We start from the raw sequence: 18,266 nt of genomic DNA, 5'->3' as shown, positions 1-18,266 counted from the left end.
CGAGTCCCAGTTTGAGTCACTCCAGTTCAGGAAGACAAGGATCACATTCCTTTTTGTGTTTTGTGGATGATTCCATGATTTCGTCTGAATTCCAGTGGGATCTTATGAGATTTCTCACATCACTTCCTGGTTTAGCAGTCTCCTTAACCAGACTTCACGTGTCTTCAGTGGTTTTTATCTGTAATGTCAGGGTAGCCACTCAGATGAAGCCTACTTAATAACGTACTGTTTATTAGAAGAGTTGGGGCTTCTGTCACTTTTTATTGAATTCGTTAGAAAACCCGTTAAAATGATGCTGAAAATGTCTGTGTGAAGACCCGCTTAAAGACGGGTGTTATTCTGCTACCACTTCAAGGTATTCGCTTTATTGCCTCAATCTAATTGCACTTGAAACAAAATGCAATTTAATGAATCCCTCAGTCCACTTGGATCATTTGCTTCAAGCTCCGTTCCCTGACCTTCCTTTTGTCCCAGCTGCTGTATTAGTGTGACGAGTTCAAATCATTTGGAGGGTTAGTGGTGGGAGGAGGTCCAGCTCTTGTTCCCAGTGTTCACTGTGAGATTTTTTTACTTAGATTTTGTTAATATCTGTCCTTACATCTACTAAGAGCTACTTTATTTTATTGAGATTTTATGGGGGGGAAAGTGTTTTATATAAATGAAATGAAGGCACGTGATGTTATTGAACAATGTGTACATTTCCTAGAAGAACAGTAAAATGCAGGAAGTGGTTGTCAAAGGGACTGAGGAGCTTGTGGTTGATGGTTGTCTCCCTCTAGCATCTAGTGGGAACAAGCGCCAACCTGCAGCGCGTACAGATTGTTGCATTCCTCTGACCTCGCTGCTGCTGCCGCCTCTTTGTCTCCTCTTGCCCGAAAAGACTCCCCCTGGCTTTTATTACTTCCCATCAGTGTCTGAGAGAACTGATTTTCCTGTCACTTGTGATCTTCAAGTGTCATTGCAGCCATCTCACCAGCATCTCTCTGGGACAAAAGAAGCCAGTGGCATTACGGAAGCTTGTTTTCATTTGACATGTCACATTGTGATGTGCAGCTTCTATCTGGACTCAGTTCAGAAGCACTGATTCATCCAAAATGTTGAGGCACAGCCGCGAGTTCAGAGGAAACATCTACATCCTTTGCCCCGTTCAAGATTTTAACTCAAGAAATGGGGGCACAGCTGAGGGTGTGTTGTGTTTGGTTTAGAAAGGCTGACATTTGTGTACACCATTGTACTGTGTCCTATCTCGTGTTCCTAATTGTGCTTCTAACTGAGAAATAAATGGTTAATCTTATCTTTGATCATTTCTGCAGCAGAGTGTCATACTCCTCCCAGCTTCCATCTGAATGTCTTGTACAGAACGTGTATATATGCCTCGGCTTACATCCGTACGGTATGTTGTTTTGTATCAGTTCTGTAACTGAGAGGAATCCAAAATTTTGTGATCTTTTTTAAATAAATGGCCAAACAAACAGGGCGAAACAAACATGAAATCTAATCTGGCTATTTTATTCAGTTTGGCTTTTTTTTTTTTCTTTTTCAAACCAGTCAGTGAGGAAATTATTGACCAGTTATTTCTTTAACTATCATGACTCATCTTGTCAAGTTAAACCGCATTTCCTGATATTTTCCACATAAACTAAGTTACTCTGATATTATTTATACTTTCTATACTATCAAACCATAAATTAAACTCCAAACACTTTAATTTCTTTAAAAAAAAAGACAATGAAGTGCAAAGATAAGACTGGAAAACAAAGTGCTGCAACTCTCCGCCCAGCCTCCAGGGGTTTATTGTTTCAGCTTTTATGGATCAAACATTTCATAGGATTGGAGACAGTAAAAAAGACAGACGTGTATACACTTTCCCAAATAGGCCCACTGACTGTACAAAGTGGTTTTGTAATAAAATAAAAATATATCTTTTCATAATCTTCTGTACATGTAAAAAAAACAAACATATATACATAAGACAACTAGACGATGTAAAGGTTTCTAAGGCTACTGTCAATGTTCAGCTGGGATGTTTTCTGTTTTTACAATCAACGTGTTACTGAGGTTGTAGGTAATGCGCTGATGGGTTTGCCAACAATCCAAGGATGGTTGAGAGACAGTGAAGCTTCTCCTTGACGTGCCCTGGCAACTTTTCATTCTCCTTATACCTGAGAAGACAGCAGACATTTGAGGGTTTCAGCTGGAGCTGCCACATTGTCAGCTGAGGTGACAGAAGACGTTCCCAACATGTTTCATACCTGGTGATCTTCCCCTCTGGAGACGTGTAGGTAATGCACGAAACCCCCGCCTGAACCACCAGCTGTGAGCCATCATTAAACTGCACCCACACCTCTCCACTCGTCAGCTACGGACACAAAAACATCCGCTCTTAAAATCACCAAGATGATTCATTTGCAGATTAAGTAACGTTGGGTTCCTTTATTGGCCAATTACCTGGGATGCCCATCCCACATTGGGCACAAATATTGACTTGACCACTTTTCCGGAGCTTTGCACCAGCTCCTGCCGCACTGGGGAGCTTTTCTTGCTCACACTGGCAGTGGTGAAATCAGATCCATCGTAGGAGATCATCTGAAAATGCAAATAAAACAATAAGCACTCAGATACAAAATCTGCAAAACTGTCATATCCTCTAATCCATCTGTTCATTCGTCCTGCAGCGAAAAATGTGGACACCTACTGAAGGAGCGATCTGTGGAGGTTGGGGGGGTGAAGCGGCATCAGAAGGCACCGGATTGTTGGGCAGGGACGATGTGAATGCAGACTCCGGGTTGGCAGGTCTCCTGAAGAAACCAAAGTGTATAAAATAAAGACCTATCTCACAAGAAGAGGGAAATCTGGTAATCACTGTGCACGAATTTTCCTCCCACCTGCCGATAGTGATGGGGAAGAAGGGGATGTTCCTGCTGCTGAGCTGCTCCTCTGCTGTGATGGCGGCCTCTAGTGACAGACACATGCTGTGACCTTCATCAGACAACTCCACGTACAGCCGACTCTCTGGGCTCAGACCGCTCAGCCCCACCTCGCCCTTCACTGTGTACGACTTCCCACTCTTCTCCACCACACGCACCAGCTCCGAAGTCTTATGGGTCTTTGCTCCTACAAACAAAATGTTTATGGCACATCATACATTAACTCAGCTCATCTTTCCCATCACCACAATCACATGATCCAACACATACATTAACTCACCGTCATAAAAGCAAACCTCCAAATCTGCGTTGGGAGAGTTCTCCATTAGCATGACCTTTGCAAACTTGGTGTAAAGAGTCACTTTCGGAGTCTTGGATTTCACCAGTTGCACAAACTTGGAAGCGTATTGGTATTTCTTCCAGTATTTTTCTAAGCCAGAAAAAAAAACCCAGACCATTCAGATTCTGACAGATTTTTCACCAATTGATTTTATTGGGTGAGACATCCATTAAATACCTGGAAGGTCCTCATAGCTGCAAATGAGAATGTCCTCTGGAGGAGCAGGGGGACAGTCCAGCACAGGAAACCCCTTTCCTTTGTTAGGCTCATATATTGTCACCTGCAGAAAATGATGATACCGTTTTAGACTTAGACTTTTTTTTAACTACAGATAGAGTTGTGCCAAAAAAATAGTGTTGTATCATTTTAAAAGAGCCCCTCCCAGTTTCATGTAAAAAAACCCTTCAATGAACAAACTAAGATAGCTCACCATTGAACCATCACAGGAAATCTGAAGAACTTCTTTCACTCTCTCTTGACCACTGTTGCATTTTAACAGCTCCATACACACGTCACCACTGTCCAGGATGCTCACCTGTGTGAAAGACACATGAAATTTAATCTGAGCTGCTCATTGACACTGAACACATGATCAAAAACATGAGCTGTATCTTACAACAGCATTTTTGGTCTTCTGTCTGATGGGCTTCAGTCTGGATGCGCAGAGAGGGGGGACCACATCTCTAAGTGTTTTCTTCTGCTTTTCTGTGCTGGGTTTGGCTGAAGGGAGCTTTAACTCTCTGCTGTGAGGAGGCTGGGACTCTGTCCCAGGTGAATTCTCCCTGTACGAGTCAAAGTTGGAGGGAAGCTGGTGTTGCAGGTGGTGCTGGTTGTAGTAAGGATTCACACTCTGGCTCATGGGCTTGTCTGTCCAGGAATTGTGAACTCCTAGAGGTGCCCTGCTGCTGTGGAAGCTGCCGCTGTTGTTGCTGTGTGTGCTGCTGTCTGCAGGCCTCTGTCCAGAACCTGAGAAGGACAAAATATATGCATATAGATTTGCATTAGCAACTGTGTTACCAAATGTACAGACAATCAGAATGTTCAAAATATCAAGTTTACCATCATTATGGAGCCAATTCTTGACTGACTCCTGACTGACTTGATATTGAAGGTTTGGTGTATGTGCCATCTGTGCAGATAACAAACATCCAGAACTGAAAAACAGAAGGAATCTGTCAGTCTCATGTTATCTGTAACAAATTATGTATAAATAGATGAACAACTTACTTTGCTGACTGCTTGACTGGAGGAGATGGGAGCCTTCCGTTGTCTGAGAAAGGATGTTGGGTGGAGGGCATAGAGAAGACTGGTCTTCCTACACCAGTTAGAGTTTCTTCAGAGTGGCATCTGTCCAACTCATTTGACCCGTTACCTGAAGCACAAGAGCTGGACCGATCTGAAGAGTGAGCCCTCCTTAAGAAACGGGAGTGAGGCTGTCCACTCTCTCCACCATGAGCATCCCTGCTCCTGCCTTCCCTGTAAAATGTGTCATCCTCATAACAGGCGTTGTTGGGCTGGCGTGGAAGATTCGGAATGGGTGTCATGCGATTAGGCAGGGCAGAGCCAATCATGTGCCTGGTTCTCCTCTGGAGGCGAGAGCTGCTGCTGGCTGAAGTGGAGGATGTGCAAGCTGTGGAGATAGTAGCGATCCCGCTGTCTATGGATCCTTCGTCCCCCAGACCCAGCTCCCTGGTCTTGACCAGCAGGCTCTGGGTCATGAACGGGTGGTCCAGAACTGCAGAGAGGCTGGGCCGTTGGGCAGGGTCCTTCTGCAGCAGCTGATTGATCAGGTCCTGAGCCTCTAGAGATACATGACTTGGCATCTTATATTCCCCAAGAACCACTTTAGACAAAGTGTGCTTGACTGTGTCTGTGTCAAATGGAGGGTGCCCCATCAGAAAGGCATAGAACATGCACCCCAGTGACCAGACATCTGATTCCAGACCATGAGCGCTGCGAGTGGCCACCTCTGGAGAGATGTAATTAGGTGTTCCACACATGGTGAAGTGCTTTTCATTTGGGAGCTTGAGCTGGGTTGCCAGGCCAAAGTCTGCTATCTTAATGTTCATGGTGTTGGTAAGCAAAAGGTTGGACAGGGTCAGATCTCGATGCAAGATGCCATGAGTGTGTAAATATAGCATTCCTTTCACTATTTGATGCATGAAATGTCTTGCTGTAGAACAAAAATAAATAAAAATTAAAGACAGGCAGTTTTCACAAATTGTAAACAATTTACTGCTACATCATTCGTGAATGAAGTAAATTTGTTCTGCCTGACCTTCATCCTCAGAGAAAGGCATCTTTCTCTCTTTAAGGTACCGACTCATCTCTCCATTGTGACACATCTCCAGCACTAAGTACACATAGTTGCTGTCCTCAAAGTAGTTGTACAGCTTCAATAAAGACATGAGGTAAGACAAAATATATTACACAGTAATATCTCAGCAGACTAAGAGTTTCTTCTCCTGGTTGATCATCAAAGCCATACTAATAATTAATCTTATTATTAATAAGATGGTACCAGCACAATATGAAGAGTGACTATAATCACTGTGCAACGTGCAATACTTAGTCATCAAAACAATAAACATGCTCAAATGTTACCTCAAGTATTGAGGGATGTTTCAATCGGCAGTGAATCTCCACCTCGTTTGTCACACGCTGGACCATACCAGCCTTATGCATTGCTTTTTTGTCAATCTGCAGAAGGGAACAGGGATAATTATACACCTGCCACCCCTACAATCAAACTGTCATGTGGTCCCATGCCCCTGTGAGGTAGACTAATAGTCAATCTGTCACCCACACACAAAAAAACTAATCAGGGCTCCTTTAAAGGGAGGCAGCATAAGGTCTAATAATCCAACAGTTCCACTTCACACTTCAACTGCCAGTCCATCGTGATTAAGTGTCCACGTTACAAGTATGTTATAATTATATGTTATCATTAACCAAGTGAGTGATTCTTACCGTTTTTATGGCAACGTCCAGACCTGTCTTCACTGACTTTGCCCGGTAAACACATGCAAAGGAGCCTTTTCCAAGGAGGGTGAGGACCTTAAAATCCTACACGTGAAACAGAATAAACATTGAGAATGTATTAATACACAAAATTAACAATAAATTGAGTTACATTTCCAATTCTGCTTAATGCCATTGAAGACAGGATCTTTAAAAAGCATAATACCTCGATGGTGAGCCCCTGAGTTAAAGACAAACTTTCCTCCTCATCCATGCTCAGGTTTTGGAAGAAACTGTGGATACATTTATCAAACATCGTCTTCCCTCGTCTGCGGCCTGATGCCTGAACAATGCAACAGACGATCGGGCCCCTAACAACCCCACACAGGAAAAGTCCTCCCACAACAAACGTTAACTGCCAAACAAGCCACCAACACCTGACGCTGTCATCTGGCCTACCAAAGCCTTCAATTATCCCGGCTGTCCTCCCGCTGCCGTCTCCAGGCAGCATGCTGTTACCAAGCAGGGGCCACAACTGTGTGTGTCAGGTAAGGTTACACACACACACATATATACACATATACAGAGAGAGAATATTAATGCCAAAGCTGGTAAATGTTCCAAGAAACATCCAATAACCAGCATCGTGAAACGTCAATCAATCTAACTCTAACGTTATCGGATGTTTAAATGGCGTCAGTAGCATCCGACACAGTATTAAACAAACTTTAAAAACTTGGCAGATTTCAAAGAAATATTCGACACAGTTCGAACTTTATTATGTATGCGAGTTATTACGCAGCAACGAAAACCATTTCTAACCAGCCAGTTTCTCCGCTTGAGCTGACTCCAAGCGCCGCGGTTAGCTAGTGAGGAGTTAGCATGTGGGCGTTAGCCAAACAAAAGAGGCTCACCTCGATTTTATCTCCGATGGAAACACTCATTATGTCTGTTGTCGCCTCCCGGCCGCATGCAGGTGTTTCACAATGTTCTGCCGACGGAGTGCATCGATAGTCGGTGCAGAAGTTCTCAGGAGAGGCCAAATAAATGTTGTTTTCGTGCTGCCCTCCAAAACTTTGCCATTTCTTCCATTTTGAATATATGCGCCCGTTACTCCCCGCTTACGTGATTCCGGCTACGTCATTTGACAACAGTGAGGCTTTGCCACGCCCCCTTTAAGGTTTCCCGTCACAGTGTTCGTGTGGATTATTATAAACTGTTTAAAATATATTTTATTATTTCATATTCTGCTGATTTCAGCGCATATTTCATCTGTTGTCGTTTGCAGTTAGTTATTTTTTAATATTTATTTATCATATATATTGTGCTTTCAAGATTCATCTCTCCAAAAAATTACCCACAAGTTATGCCTGAAGTCATGACCTTTAGTTCTTCTTTGCTTAACTGAATTCCTTCACAATTATAGTTTTGTAGGCAACAAGGCATCAGGATTTATTTAGACTTATTTGCGAATATCAGTACATGAATTCTACTTACTACCCATATTGAACACAGGACTAAAGCTTCTGGTACAGTACAGACTAGGACACTTTCTTTCCCATCCAGCTGCTGAAAACCATAATAATTTCAGAGCAAAGAAATTTTGTCTGAAAGACATTTGTTTTTATTTTTGCCATTTTTAAATCTCATGACTGAAATATGGGGAAAGAAGCAAGAAAACAAAGAGGAAATAAGCAACCAATCACTTACTAAAGAGATTTGGTGTATCAAGCATGGTCATTATTAACACTGAGGATTGGTTCCTTTATGTACATGCTGGCTGTTTTAATTTACTAAAATAGTATTTACAGTTTTTAAACATGGACATCATTTCATAGTCATTGAATACAAATATAGATAATTTGTGTTACTGCACACAAACTAATAGTTTTGCAATAGTAACTGTTTTAACAGCATGTAATATTTCTCATATGAGTGAGAGGAGTTAACGTTGGTACTTGACAGTTAAGAGACACAGTGAATGCAAACACAAAGCGTACCTTGCCGTGGTACAGGAAAACAGTTTCACATCAGAATTGGAGTCTAATCTATTGCATTATTCATTCATTTATTAAGTACGTCAAACCTTTGAGAGAATAAAGCACATCTTTGTCACTCGTAGGATTGAAAGGGTAGAAACAAAAAAAAAAAAAAAAAACCTCAAAAGTCCAATGGTGGGCACAGAAAAGAAAAAAACAAATGCACTAAAAAAGTGGCTGGTCAGGTTTGAAAAATGGTCCCAGGTACTGATGCTTCTACTGTCTAAATGGTCAGCGATGGTAAACGCTCTGATGGTTGTAGAGATTGCTTCTCAGACACCGATTTCAGTCCACCTCCATCTCCTTCGAGCCAGGCTTTGTCTGCTGGCTTCCCTTTGCATCACCCTTCCCTTCTGCTCCCTGTTTGGCTGATGGGCCATTATGAGCTCCATTGTTTTGGTCATCCGCCTCAGAGGCCTCCTCCACAGTGGGCTTTGGCCTGTTGATCACTGGGTTACATACATTATCCAGTTCCTGGTGAGCAATAAGTGTAGAGTTAGTAGAGCTCATCATCACTAACTGAAGACAAAATTAGAATCCAATTTGCCATGCAAATACCTGTATTTTGGCAATGATTTCAGCTACTTTAACAATGGGGTCTTGAGTTAATGCCAGTTTACTCTGTGCATTCATCTTGCTGTTCATCCAGTTCATGCTTTCATTGACACACTTCTCCACAGTGCTCATTTCCTCTGCACTCAAATGCAGGTATCGTTCATCCTGAGAGAAAATATGTGATGAGAAAATAGTTTTTTGAAGCATCTACTTTGTTAATTACATTAATGTTAATCATCAATTAACTTTCCTCTCAGTACAAAAGGATTACATTAAGTGTCACAAAAATCTTTGTATGACACAAACATTTAGACACTCACACAGCCTATATTACCTTCTGTTTATAGGAATCAACAAACTTCATGTAGATTTGCAGTTTCTTTCCTAGTTCCTCAAAAGCCCTTGGCCTGTCTGCATATTCTCTGTGCCGATCCTGAATGGGTTGACCCAGCCTCTGAAAAACAATACAGTTTATATTGATGTTGATTGTTATTATCACTTTCAAATTTCAAAATTTGAAATGCTTTTTAAACTTGAAATTGAAATCTGAAATTTCCTTAGAACTAATAAAAACCAACCTTGAGGGCATCTAGCTTCTCCTCATAGACTTGTTTAGGTTGGTCCTCTCCATCCTCGTACAGCCAGTTCTCTGTGTCCTCCAGCATCAGTGTCAACCGGTTACTTTCCTGTTCGTAAGGGACAAACATAAGTAATATCAAATTGCAGACGAATAAAAAAAATGATCTTGTTTTATCTTAAGGGTATATAAAAAGGGCTAATTTTTCTTTCATACAGAAGCTTTTCCTACATCTGGGTGACTATTATTACAAATGTATGCAAGAAAGAACCTCTCACCTCCTCCGTGATATACTTTTCATAGATCCCAGACAGTTTGTCTCGCAGATCATATACATACTCCTCCACAGCATTTTTAGCATCATTCAACTCTTTCACAAGTTTGTCCTGTATGATCATCTGACGCTGTGAGTAAAAACACACAAATGGTAAAAATATAAGATAGGGTACCACTTATAGCAATATATAGCAAATATATCCACCAAACACAGATTATTATCATAAGCAATCATAGACCACATCATCATTTATCAAATACATATTAAGTTTTAATCCGCTCTATCCAGTGGAGCTCAAGTAATCAGTGTTTCCATTTGACCATGCATTTGACTCAGCTTTTCTAAAGCCTGTCGAGAGCACTCACCTCATACTCCATAAAGTTGTTAAGGACATCCCTGTCGAGCTGTCGAATATTGTTTGCCAGGATGGGCAGATCAATACTCTTCACCTTGACTTTAGGCTTGCTTGCCCCTGCTGCTGTGTCCAGCTTTTCTCCAGAGGCACACTCCTGGATTTGGAAATAAAAGCAGGGTAATCAGTTCACATGTGTCCTTATTTTGACTGCATTAGTACTATCAACACAAGATACTGAAAATAGAGGCCTATCCCTAAAATTCAAGACCATCTGACCTTACTGCAGGAACTGTTTTCCTCGATCTGCTGGTCCCCCTGGCTATGGCCTTCCTGATCAACCTGCATTCTGGTCTGAGGCACAATACACGTTCAGCTACTTTTACTCATTCCAGAATACACGTAAATAAAAAAAAAAGTATTTGATATTTTAATTATATTCTAAAAAGCAGTAGTTAATGTACACAAGACAGATGTCAAGTCATTATCCTCTTCTCTATATATATGTAAGACTTAAAAAAGAGGCAATAAAACACTGCAAATGATTAGATGTGAAGTTGTAGAAGGGAATATTTTCCTGCTGCCAAGAGACCATGACACTCACAGTGAGATTTTACTATCACAATATCAACTGTAGCAAAAAATCACCTTACCTGATCCTCTGCTCTGTTTTCATTCTGCACCACTGGCTCAGACTCAATTTGCATGTCCTCCCCCTCTCCTTTTTGCTTTTCAATCAGGGAGGCGCTGGACACGCTGAATATGCCATGAATGTTGACTCGCACTTTGACCTTCACTTTGGAGCTGTCCCCATCTTGCTGGGGAACCACATTTTGTACTGAAAAATATCCTGGTGATGGATGAGAACAAAAATGAGAGGTTTGTGGAAGGTCTGGCTGGTAATGACAAATTACAAACAGATAACCTAACATCTATGGGAAACCCTGACTCATTTCATTTCATACTCAGAGCACAAACATCAGCTGTCTCTCTAGCTGTAGATTTGTGTAGCTCGCAAGAATTATGCATCTTCATAGTTTTATATCCGAAGATGTGTGGATCTGCCTGTATGAGGGCAGAAGTTAAGGAGGACTAATGAGTGGGTCACTGGCAGAGAACAAAATGGGAACCAGGTACCTATCCTGTGGTCTGGGTATGGGAGGTCTTGAGGACTGTAAAAGGCTTCAAGGTCAAATGGTTCCTTCTTGTGGAAGGTGATTACTTTAGAAAAAGGAGCAGCATGATTCTTACTGAACACCTCACATTCTCTGCAAAAAACAAACAAACAAAAAAAAAACAGCAAATGTAAAAATAAGGTTGGGCAGCAAAAAGTGAACACAGTCAGCACTTACTGTATCTTCAAAATGGCTGACCTAGTTTGATTTACTATGTGCAGGGATAGCTACAGAGAAATATTATGTGCTTTTTGTGTATATGGCTCACTAAAGAGAGTAAAACATCTTTACCCCAATCCATCCTCTGTTGGTGATTTCCAGCGAAGAGTAATGGGAAAGGGAACCACATCAGTGATGGAGAATTCACGCACCTTAAATGCTGGAGACAAAATTGCACACTACACCCATACAACAAGCATGCACAGCACACAACCGAAGGCACACATACAGCATTAGATGTTGTGAAAGCGCAGGATATTTGTACAATGCATCAGTGCACATTATCAGTGTCCAAGAAAAATTATACCTGAAGTGCACAGCCTCTTGCTACAGCTTCATCTGCGTTGAGTGTGGTGCTGATGTCTTTGCAGAAAAACTTGGCAATCCTCTCTTTGATAGCTGGGATTCTCGTGGCTCCCCCAACTACTTCCACTGCATAGATATCATCCCTGCTTAGCTCTGCCACAAAAAAAGACACAAGATTTAGACTACTCTTTGTTTAAATATTAGTGAGAGTTACTTCAACCCAAGTTCAGTGACATACTTGATTGTTCAAGGGCTACTTTGAGTGGCATTTCTACTCTCATCAGATATTGAGCACACATGTCTTCAAACTGGCCCCTTGCAGAGTGGAAGGAACATGAAACAATTACAATGTTAGTAATATCGGTAATGAAAAAGTAAATTGCATAGTTGTGATACAATCATTGCAGAGAAAAGAAGTGAAGACATTTGTACCTGTTCATCCTGCTGGAAACATCTATGTCGTTCATGAAGCACTCTATGTTAAGAGGCAGGTCGGAAGAGTTGGCACTCATGAGCTTCTTCAATTTCTCACACTCCTGGTGCAAGCGGAGCAGAGCTCTTGGGTTGTCTCTCACATTCAGCTTGTACTTGCCCTTAAACTCCTCGCAGAAGTAATCTACCAAAGCTTCGTCAAAATTGCGCCCACCGAGATAAAGGTCGAACGCCGTGGAAAGGACCTGGCAGACCAGATGGACACTGAGCTCAGATGTTAAAGTTACATGTGGTGAGTATAGATTAAAAGAAAATAGATCAAATTCTAACCTTGAGTTTGCCTTTGTTGAAGGCTGTGATTGAGACCTGGAATGATGAATGTCCCATGTCCACAAATACCACATTTCTAGGCCGCTCTTCTGGAGTTGGGAGGTCCTGTTTGTAGATCCCATAGGCCAAAGCCACTGTTTGTAAGAGAGAGCTTTTAAGTAAAATGTGGGGACCAAACAAACAGTGAACCTGCTTATTTTAGTAGTAAGATATGACCCAAATCAAGGTTGATGTCGTTCACAGGGCTTAAAGTAAGAAAAAATCTATTTAAATCTATTTAATCTATTTCATTCTTATTCTAAATATGAAATAAATACTCAAAAGTCCCTCTCTTCTATCAACGCCCAGCGCCACTTATTTTAAGTCCTTTGTCTGTTAGGACGTCTTCCCCTGGCTTCATAAACTCTCCATCAACTCCAACAGTGACTTTGATGAAAAAAACCCTAAACCGGCTTGGATGCTGCGTTCACAACCCTCGGAACCTGGAAATCTATTTTACAACTCAGATATTTCCGACTTCCGATATAGCGTTCACGCAACAAGATAAATTGGAGGAGAAAAAATAAGTTTGGCATATTGCCATCGTTTTCTGGACGCTAAAATATTTGCAGCAGCCATTTATGTTTATTCTGGAAGCAGTAATTCCCAAGTTTGACAACTTAGAGCTCATTTTTTCCCAAGTTGTTTAGAATGCAGCATCACCTGCTGCTGGATCTCAACAGACCACAGACCACACCCCCTACTTCTGATTGGCTGGTGTGGACAGAGTACCAACTTCACTACTTCAGTAAAAGTACAGATACTCCTTGTCAAATATTACTTCAATACAAGTAAAGGTAACTTTGTCAAAATGATAAAATGACTTTACTAAAAGTGCAAAAGTATTTGCTTAAAAAATCAATTCAGTAAAAACATAAAAAAAATACCTCAGGAAATACAGGAAAGTAGTTTTATTATCATTATTCAATACACTGATGCGATTCGGCTACAGACATGTTTATAGCTCAAAATACCTTCAGTTAAAGATGCGCCGCACTTTAGCTAGCTCAGCTTATGCTAGTGTAGCTAGCTTTAAAGCTAAGTCTCGTTGATGCTGGAAACCATGGTAACTAGCAGTCTTGGCTAATTTCGCACACACAGAAGAGGAGAGGCGGAGTAGTTGAACACATGGACCGGATCGGATCCCCTAACGTGGAGCTGTGAGGATATTAACCAGCTGTTTTAGAACAATATCTCATGTGCCTCAGGTATCAACATACATTTTAATATAGACTCCTATTGCTGAGCCTATCTTGTGTTTGTAAACCTTTCATCATCCAATCACTAGAAAGATTAGATGATGATTAGAGGTTAATTGGTTACGAGTAATGGACTGGGCTAATGAAAGATACAGCACCCCCCCCTGGACCAAGACCGGACCGGACCAGACCAGACTAGACCGGTGAGGCACCCCTCCAGAGACCGGACCGGACTAGATGGGACCGAGACGAGACCAGATCAGACCAGAGAATATGGACCAGTAAAAAACAGAACGATTTACCCACTGAGATGACTTATTTATGGAGGAAAAAGGGACAGAAATTAATATACCAGTTCATTAAATGTAAAAACATATATAATTATTTCATGGTCCTGCTGCAGTGCTTCATGAAACGCAGAGCAAGGTAAGAAACAGCGCAGTTAGCTTGTAATGTAAGCTAACTGGCCAGCTCTAATGCTAACGTCCATTAGCCTCGCTTGTATTAAAGCTCGACACAAAACATGACACAAATATCATCAGAAAGGAGGATACAGCGAGGAGAGGGCTCCAGCTGCAGTCAGGAAACAGAGAGAGGGACACAGGAGGGTCCTGGAGGGTATTTAAGTTGTTGCTGTTATTTCCGCACTTTCCAACAAAGATATTGGCCACAAATTTAGAAGTACTCCACCACTTCAGACACAACAACACAGCCGAAAGACAGACCTGTATTCAGCTGTGAATGATGAGTTGGACCGTGTTTAAATTATGTTCACAGAAGACATCCAAGCACTGGTTACAAGCTAATGCGTGCTCATCTGAATGCAAGAGGTGTGCGTGTTCCAGGCAATGATACGGCCACGATGTTTAATGTAGAATGAGCTGATCGTTATGGAGAAATAATCCAGGCAGGATGAGGATTATACATCATGGCCATATTCATTCAAATAATATTCAAGGAAAGTACAGATACTCAAGTAAATTTACTTCGTTACTGTCCACCCCTGCTGTTTGGCTTGTGATGTTAGTTTGGTTGAGAGGGAAAGCTTCGTTAGTCTCATTCTACTGATAGGTGAACTCAATTGACTGCTCCAACAATATCCCGCATCAACAGGTTTGTTTGTTTTTTTTTTTTAAATCGCAGTCCAACGACACTCGTCGGAGTACTTTAAAACCTGCGTTTGTTAATCAAAAACACCAGAAAGGCCACTATTAACTTAACAGAGAGCACTGACCTGCAGTTGTATCATTAATTAGCCGCAAACAGTTCAGTCCTGCAATTTGAGTTGCATCAAACACTGATCGTCTCTCTGCATCTGTGAAGAAACTTGGGACCTGTAAGACATAGCACAGATAAACATGTTTCATGAAGTGACTTGGCGGATGACATTGATGAGCTTTTGCCTTCCATCACTCACAGAGATGACACAGTCCACTACGGGCTTCTTCAGGGCACTCTCTGACGTCTCCTTCAGTTTGGTGAGCAGCATGCCGGTGATCTGCTCAACTGTGAACACTGTATCCTCATCCAAATAACGTACCTGTAAGCATGATACAGTTAAAACCTTCAAGGTTATTTAAAAGACAGAGGGTAAAGAAAATTGAGCATAAAGCTAATGAGATGTTTAGATATGAATTACAGCAACAGCGAAAACCTTCAAAAAACACACGAATCCTTCCCACTGTCATGGCTGAATTAAAAGAACAAAGGTGTGCAATGACAGCAGTAAACGGTCAGGGTCAGGGGGAAAAACGGAAAGCAGCAAAACAACATGCTATAAGACTGTGCAGTGTTTTACCTTAATTCCAGTGTTTCCATTGGCCAGCTTATGTAAGCCATAAGGCAGTTTGGGCTTTTCTGCTTGGACAAATGGGTCATCAAATGCTCTGCCATGGAACTTCTTGAAACCATGAACTGTATTTTTGTAGTTTGTTATAACCTGTAATAAGAATACACTTCATTAAGACTTATACAAGTTAAGCAAACTGTGCGAATGACGGACACTGACAGTGCTTCTTGTCGTTTGAATGTGCAATGTGGCTTTGATTACGGTAATAAAACAAAATGTTGAATGCCGACAAATGAATGATCTTACTTGACTCTTGGCGGCATTTCCAATCATGCGGTTTTTGGGGGCCAGAGATACACAAGCCCTTCATGAAAGACAAACACATCAGCAAATTAGGGAGGCAGAAACATCAATATTCCTGTGTATGGATATGGCAGACGAAGCAGAAATGTAATTGATGGACTGTTGCAGACAGTATCACATGTTAAGTGATGATGAACAGCAGATTTCAATCAAGCAAAACACACAAGGGAGTCTGGAAACCACAAACTAGGGCAGTGAGACAGAATAGTTCACCTTCAAAATTTAGCTCATCTTGTCCAAGGAATAAAAACATAAAAAGCCATCCACCAAGCTATCCCATTAACTCCTTACATAGCAGACAAACAAAATCAATTGTGTTTACTGGCAAAGATGAATGGTTCTGTTTACATGGGTTGACGGATCTATTTCACATTGGCTGGTAGTGAAAAGTCACTCCCTAGTTTCACCTTGCCACGATAATCCCTTCTCACTTAAAGATGCAATGCTCATCCTTTTTTGCAGGTTGCTGCAAAACATGCATTATAATTTAATGAAAAGATCCCAAACAAAAGAAATTTTCTCAGGGCTGTTAAATGACTTCATTCGTCGCATCCTTTATAAATAAAACAACTTCATTAATACGATGCATGAAGGTGGATTCCATTCACGGTTATTTCTAGGCTTGTCCTGAGGGCAGCAAGGATGGATCTTTTGTTCAGGCCATAATAGACACACTGTCGCCGTGACATGTTCAAATGCCACACAGCCTTCTTTAAGTTGCTGATGACGGCCAACTTTGAGGCGCACTGCGCAGCACCGGGCTGGTTGTCAGGAGACATGTCAACAGTCCGTAAGCCTGAAGGGGTACATGCGACATTTTGACCCAGAGAGAGCAGCAGTTACAGGCCTCATCATTTCCACCACTATCATCATCCTCATTATCATCCTCATCCTCATCCCCGGCCTCTGTGCCGTCACCGCTCAGCCAGGGCTCCTCCAGTCGCAAACATTGCGTAACAAACTATCAGCCAGACCATAATACACAGCATCACGTCTGTCAATATTTGTACTTACGGTGTGCATCTGTCACTGTATTCATTGGCAATGGTTTCAATGCCGCCGCTCCTGGCCACAGCGATGTAGCAGTTTTGGAAACCCACATCAATGCCGACCACTGACATGATGCGCTCTTTAATTCACCTTTCACAAGTTCTGATCCGCAACGACCGACACCTGACACCTAGAAAAATATAACTCTGAGTATATACAGCGGCGGTATGCTCCAAAATAAATGTAGATCAGCGTGTCCCTTGCTTTAAAAAACAGAGCTAGCTGAGGGTGCTGTAAGTGAATTACTCGCTGTTATGTAAGTCGGACTGTTTATAGCCAGCTCATTCAGAGTAATCCCGCAGAGCGGATCTCCCACACCGAGCACCGCTGGGCCCGCCCCCCGAGCCTCTGATTGGCTGCGTCACATCCACCGTCCTGACGTGATTGGCGGGACAACCAATCGATAACAGAAGAATCTAGAACGCCAGGAAAGGACACCAGTGAATAGTCACAGAGCCATCGAGTGCCTGCGGACACGATGTTTGCCCTCAGTTTAACCTGTCAGGTAAAAACCCTCCGTCCAGATTAACTGATGTGAGCACTACTGTACCATCTGTTGATGAATCTTTACAGATACACATCCATATATAAAGCCTGCAGGGAGGGGCGCAGAGTTTGGGAGAAAAAGCTCAAAAACACAAAAGTCCCTCGGTAAGTAACGCAGGTGTCCATGTATGGTGAGCCACATATTAATTTAACAAGGACCATGTCAGTATTTATAGATAGAATATAAATCAAACACACTAGGTTTGTCTGATATCTAATTAACAGTTATTCTTTTGTGTTTTTTTTTTTTTTTTTTTTTTTGTTGCCTTTGCCCAAAGAATACAGTTATAATTGTACCGTGTTCCTTGTTTTAAAGTACTGGTGAAAGTAGTTGCACCTCAATACATTTCAAAACGTCAAGAAATACGAGAACTATAAATATTTGCGCAATCCAGGATGTTAAGTAAGTACATACATGTTGTTATTTCAAAATACTGACAAGAAGCATTATATTATTGCCCCAATACTCATCATATTCGTAACTTTTGTTTTAATGAGGGGTAGTGTGACAGAAAGTACTGTAACGTGGTAAATTGGTCAGATGTTTTGTTTGTAGTACAAGTACAATGTTTCCCTATGAAATGTTGGCAGGTAATTTAGAGTTTATATCAGAAAGAAATAATATTAGAGAGAAATACCCCTAAACCTGAATAATGGTATTGAATTTGACTGATTGAAATTAGTTATTTTGACTTGGACATTTGAATCCTACTATAAGATGTAGCAGACAAGGGCCAGGTCTGGCCTTTGGAAATAATTGTAAAGTCTGATTGATTTATTATTATTATTA

The 18,266-nt window shown here is 41.5% G+C and overlaps 2 protein-coding genes across 5 annotated transcripts; both read right to left on the bottom strand.

Moving 5' to 3' along the window:
- Window positions 1-1,763: 1,763 nt before the first annotated feature.
- plk4 (polo-like kinase 4 (Drosophila)) lies at window positions 1,764-7,172 on the bottom strand. The gene is made up of 15 exons (XM_029493865.1): window positions 7,143-7,172; window positions 6,238-6,333; window positions 5,872-5,967; window positions 5,546-5,660; window positions 4,495-5,440; window positions 4,327-4,421; window positions 3,884-4,233; window positions 3,698-3,802; window positions 3,445-3,547; window positions 3,208-3,357; window positions 2,886-3,114; window positions 2,696-2,798; window positions 2,449-2,586; window positions 2,253-2,359; window positions 1,764-2,162 (listed from the first exon to the last, which is right to left on the bottom strand). Exons 1-15 carry the CDS (start codon window positions 7,170-7,172, stop codon window positions 2,051-2,053), a joined length of 2,775 nt encoding a protein of 924 aa, XP_029349725.1. The 3' UTR covers window positions 1,764-2,050.
- A 1,250-nt stretch (window positions 7,173-8,422) lies between these two features.
- Window positions 8,423-17,162, bottom strand: hspa4l (heat shock protein 4 like). Of its 4 annotated transcripts, none has more exons than XM_029493605.1 (19): window positions 16,895-17,162; window positions 15,824-15,881; window positions 15,527-15,667; window positions 15,146-15,268; window positions 14,963-15,062; window positions 12,491-12,624; window positions 12,161-12,405; window positions 11,967-12,043; window positions 11,730-11,881; window positions 11,495-11,601; window positions 11,166-11,296; window positions 10,682-10,878; window positions 10,308-10,382; window positions 10,042-10,185; window positions 9,678-9,803; window positions 9,401-9,508; window positions 9,157-9,276; window positions 8,826-8,987; window positions 8,423-8,741 (listed from the first exon to the last, which is right to left on the bottom strand). In XM_029493605.1, the coding sequence occupies exons 1-19, from the start codon at window positions 16,999-17,001 to the stop codon at window positions 8,553-8,555; spliced, it is 2,496 nt and encodes an 831-aa protein (XP_029349465.1). In that variant the 5' UTR covers window positions 17,002-17,162; the 3' UTR covers window positions 8,423-8,552. The 4 variants fall into 4 exon arrangements, with proteins under 4 accessions (XP_029349465.1, XP_029349466.1, XP_029349467.1 ...); XM_029493606.1 differs by having other exon boundaries at window positions 10,042-10,182; XM_029493607.1 differs by lacking the exon at window positions 10,308-10,382.
- Window positions 17,163-18,266: the final 1,104 nt, after the last annotated feature.

This window comes from Echeneis naucrates, chromosome 22 (genome assembly GCF_900963305.1).
Source record: "Echeneis naucrates chromosome 22, fEcheNa1.1, whole genome shotgun sequence".
NCBI classification, from domain to species: Eukaryota; Metazoa; Chordata; class Actinopteri; order Carangiformes; family Echeneidae; genus Echeneis; species Echeneis naucrates.
Note: the sequence above shows the minus strand (reverse complement) of the source record. Positions and strands in the feature narration are given on the sequence as shown.

What these genes read in the sequence shown, in the direction of transcription:
- plk4 (XM_029493865.1), bottom strand. Translation starts at nt 7,172, where the DNA reads ATGAGTGTTTCCATCGGAGATAAAATCGAG. An exon ending in GAATTGGCTCCATAATGATG is followed by an intron (nt 4,234 to 4,326) that starts GTAAACTTGATA and finishes TGTCCTTCTCAG; the next exon opens with GTTCTGGACAGAGGCCTGCA. An exon ending in CTCCACAGATCGCTCCTTCA is followed by an intron (nt 2,587 to 2,695) that starts GTAGGTGTCCAC and finishes TTGCATTTTCAG; the next exon opens with ATGATCTCCTACGATGGATC.
- hspa4l (XM_029493605.1), bottom strand. Translation starts at nt 17,001, where the DNA reads ATGTCAGTGGTCGGCATTGATGTGGGTTTCCAAAACTGCTACATCGCT. An exon ending in AATTAATGATACAACTGCAG is followed by an intron (nt 12,625 to 14,962) that starts GTCAGTGCTCTC and finishes TCTTACAAACAG; the next exon opens with TGGCTTTGGCCTATGGGATC. An exon ending in AAAACAGTTCCTGCAGTAAG is followed by an intron (nt 10,186 to 10,307) that starts GTCAGATGGTCT and finishes TTCCAAATCCAG; the next exon opens with GAGTGTGCCTCTGGAGAAAA.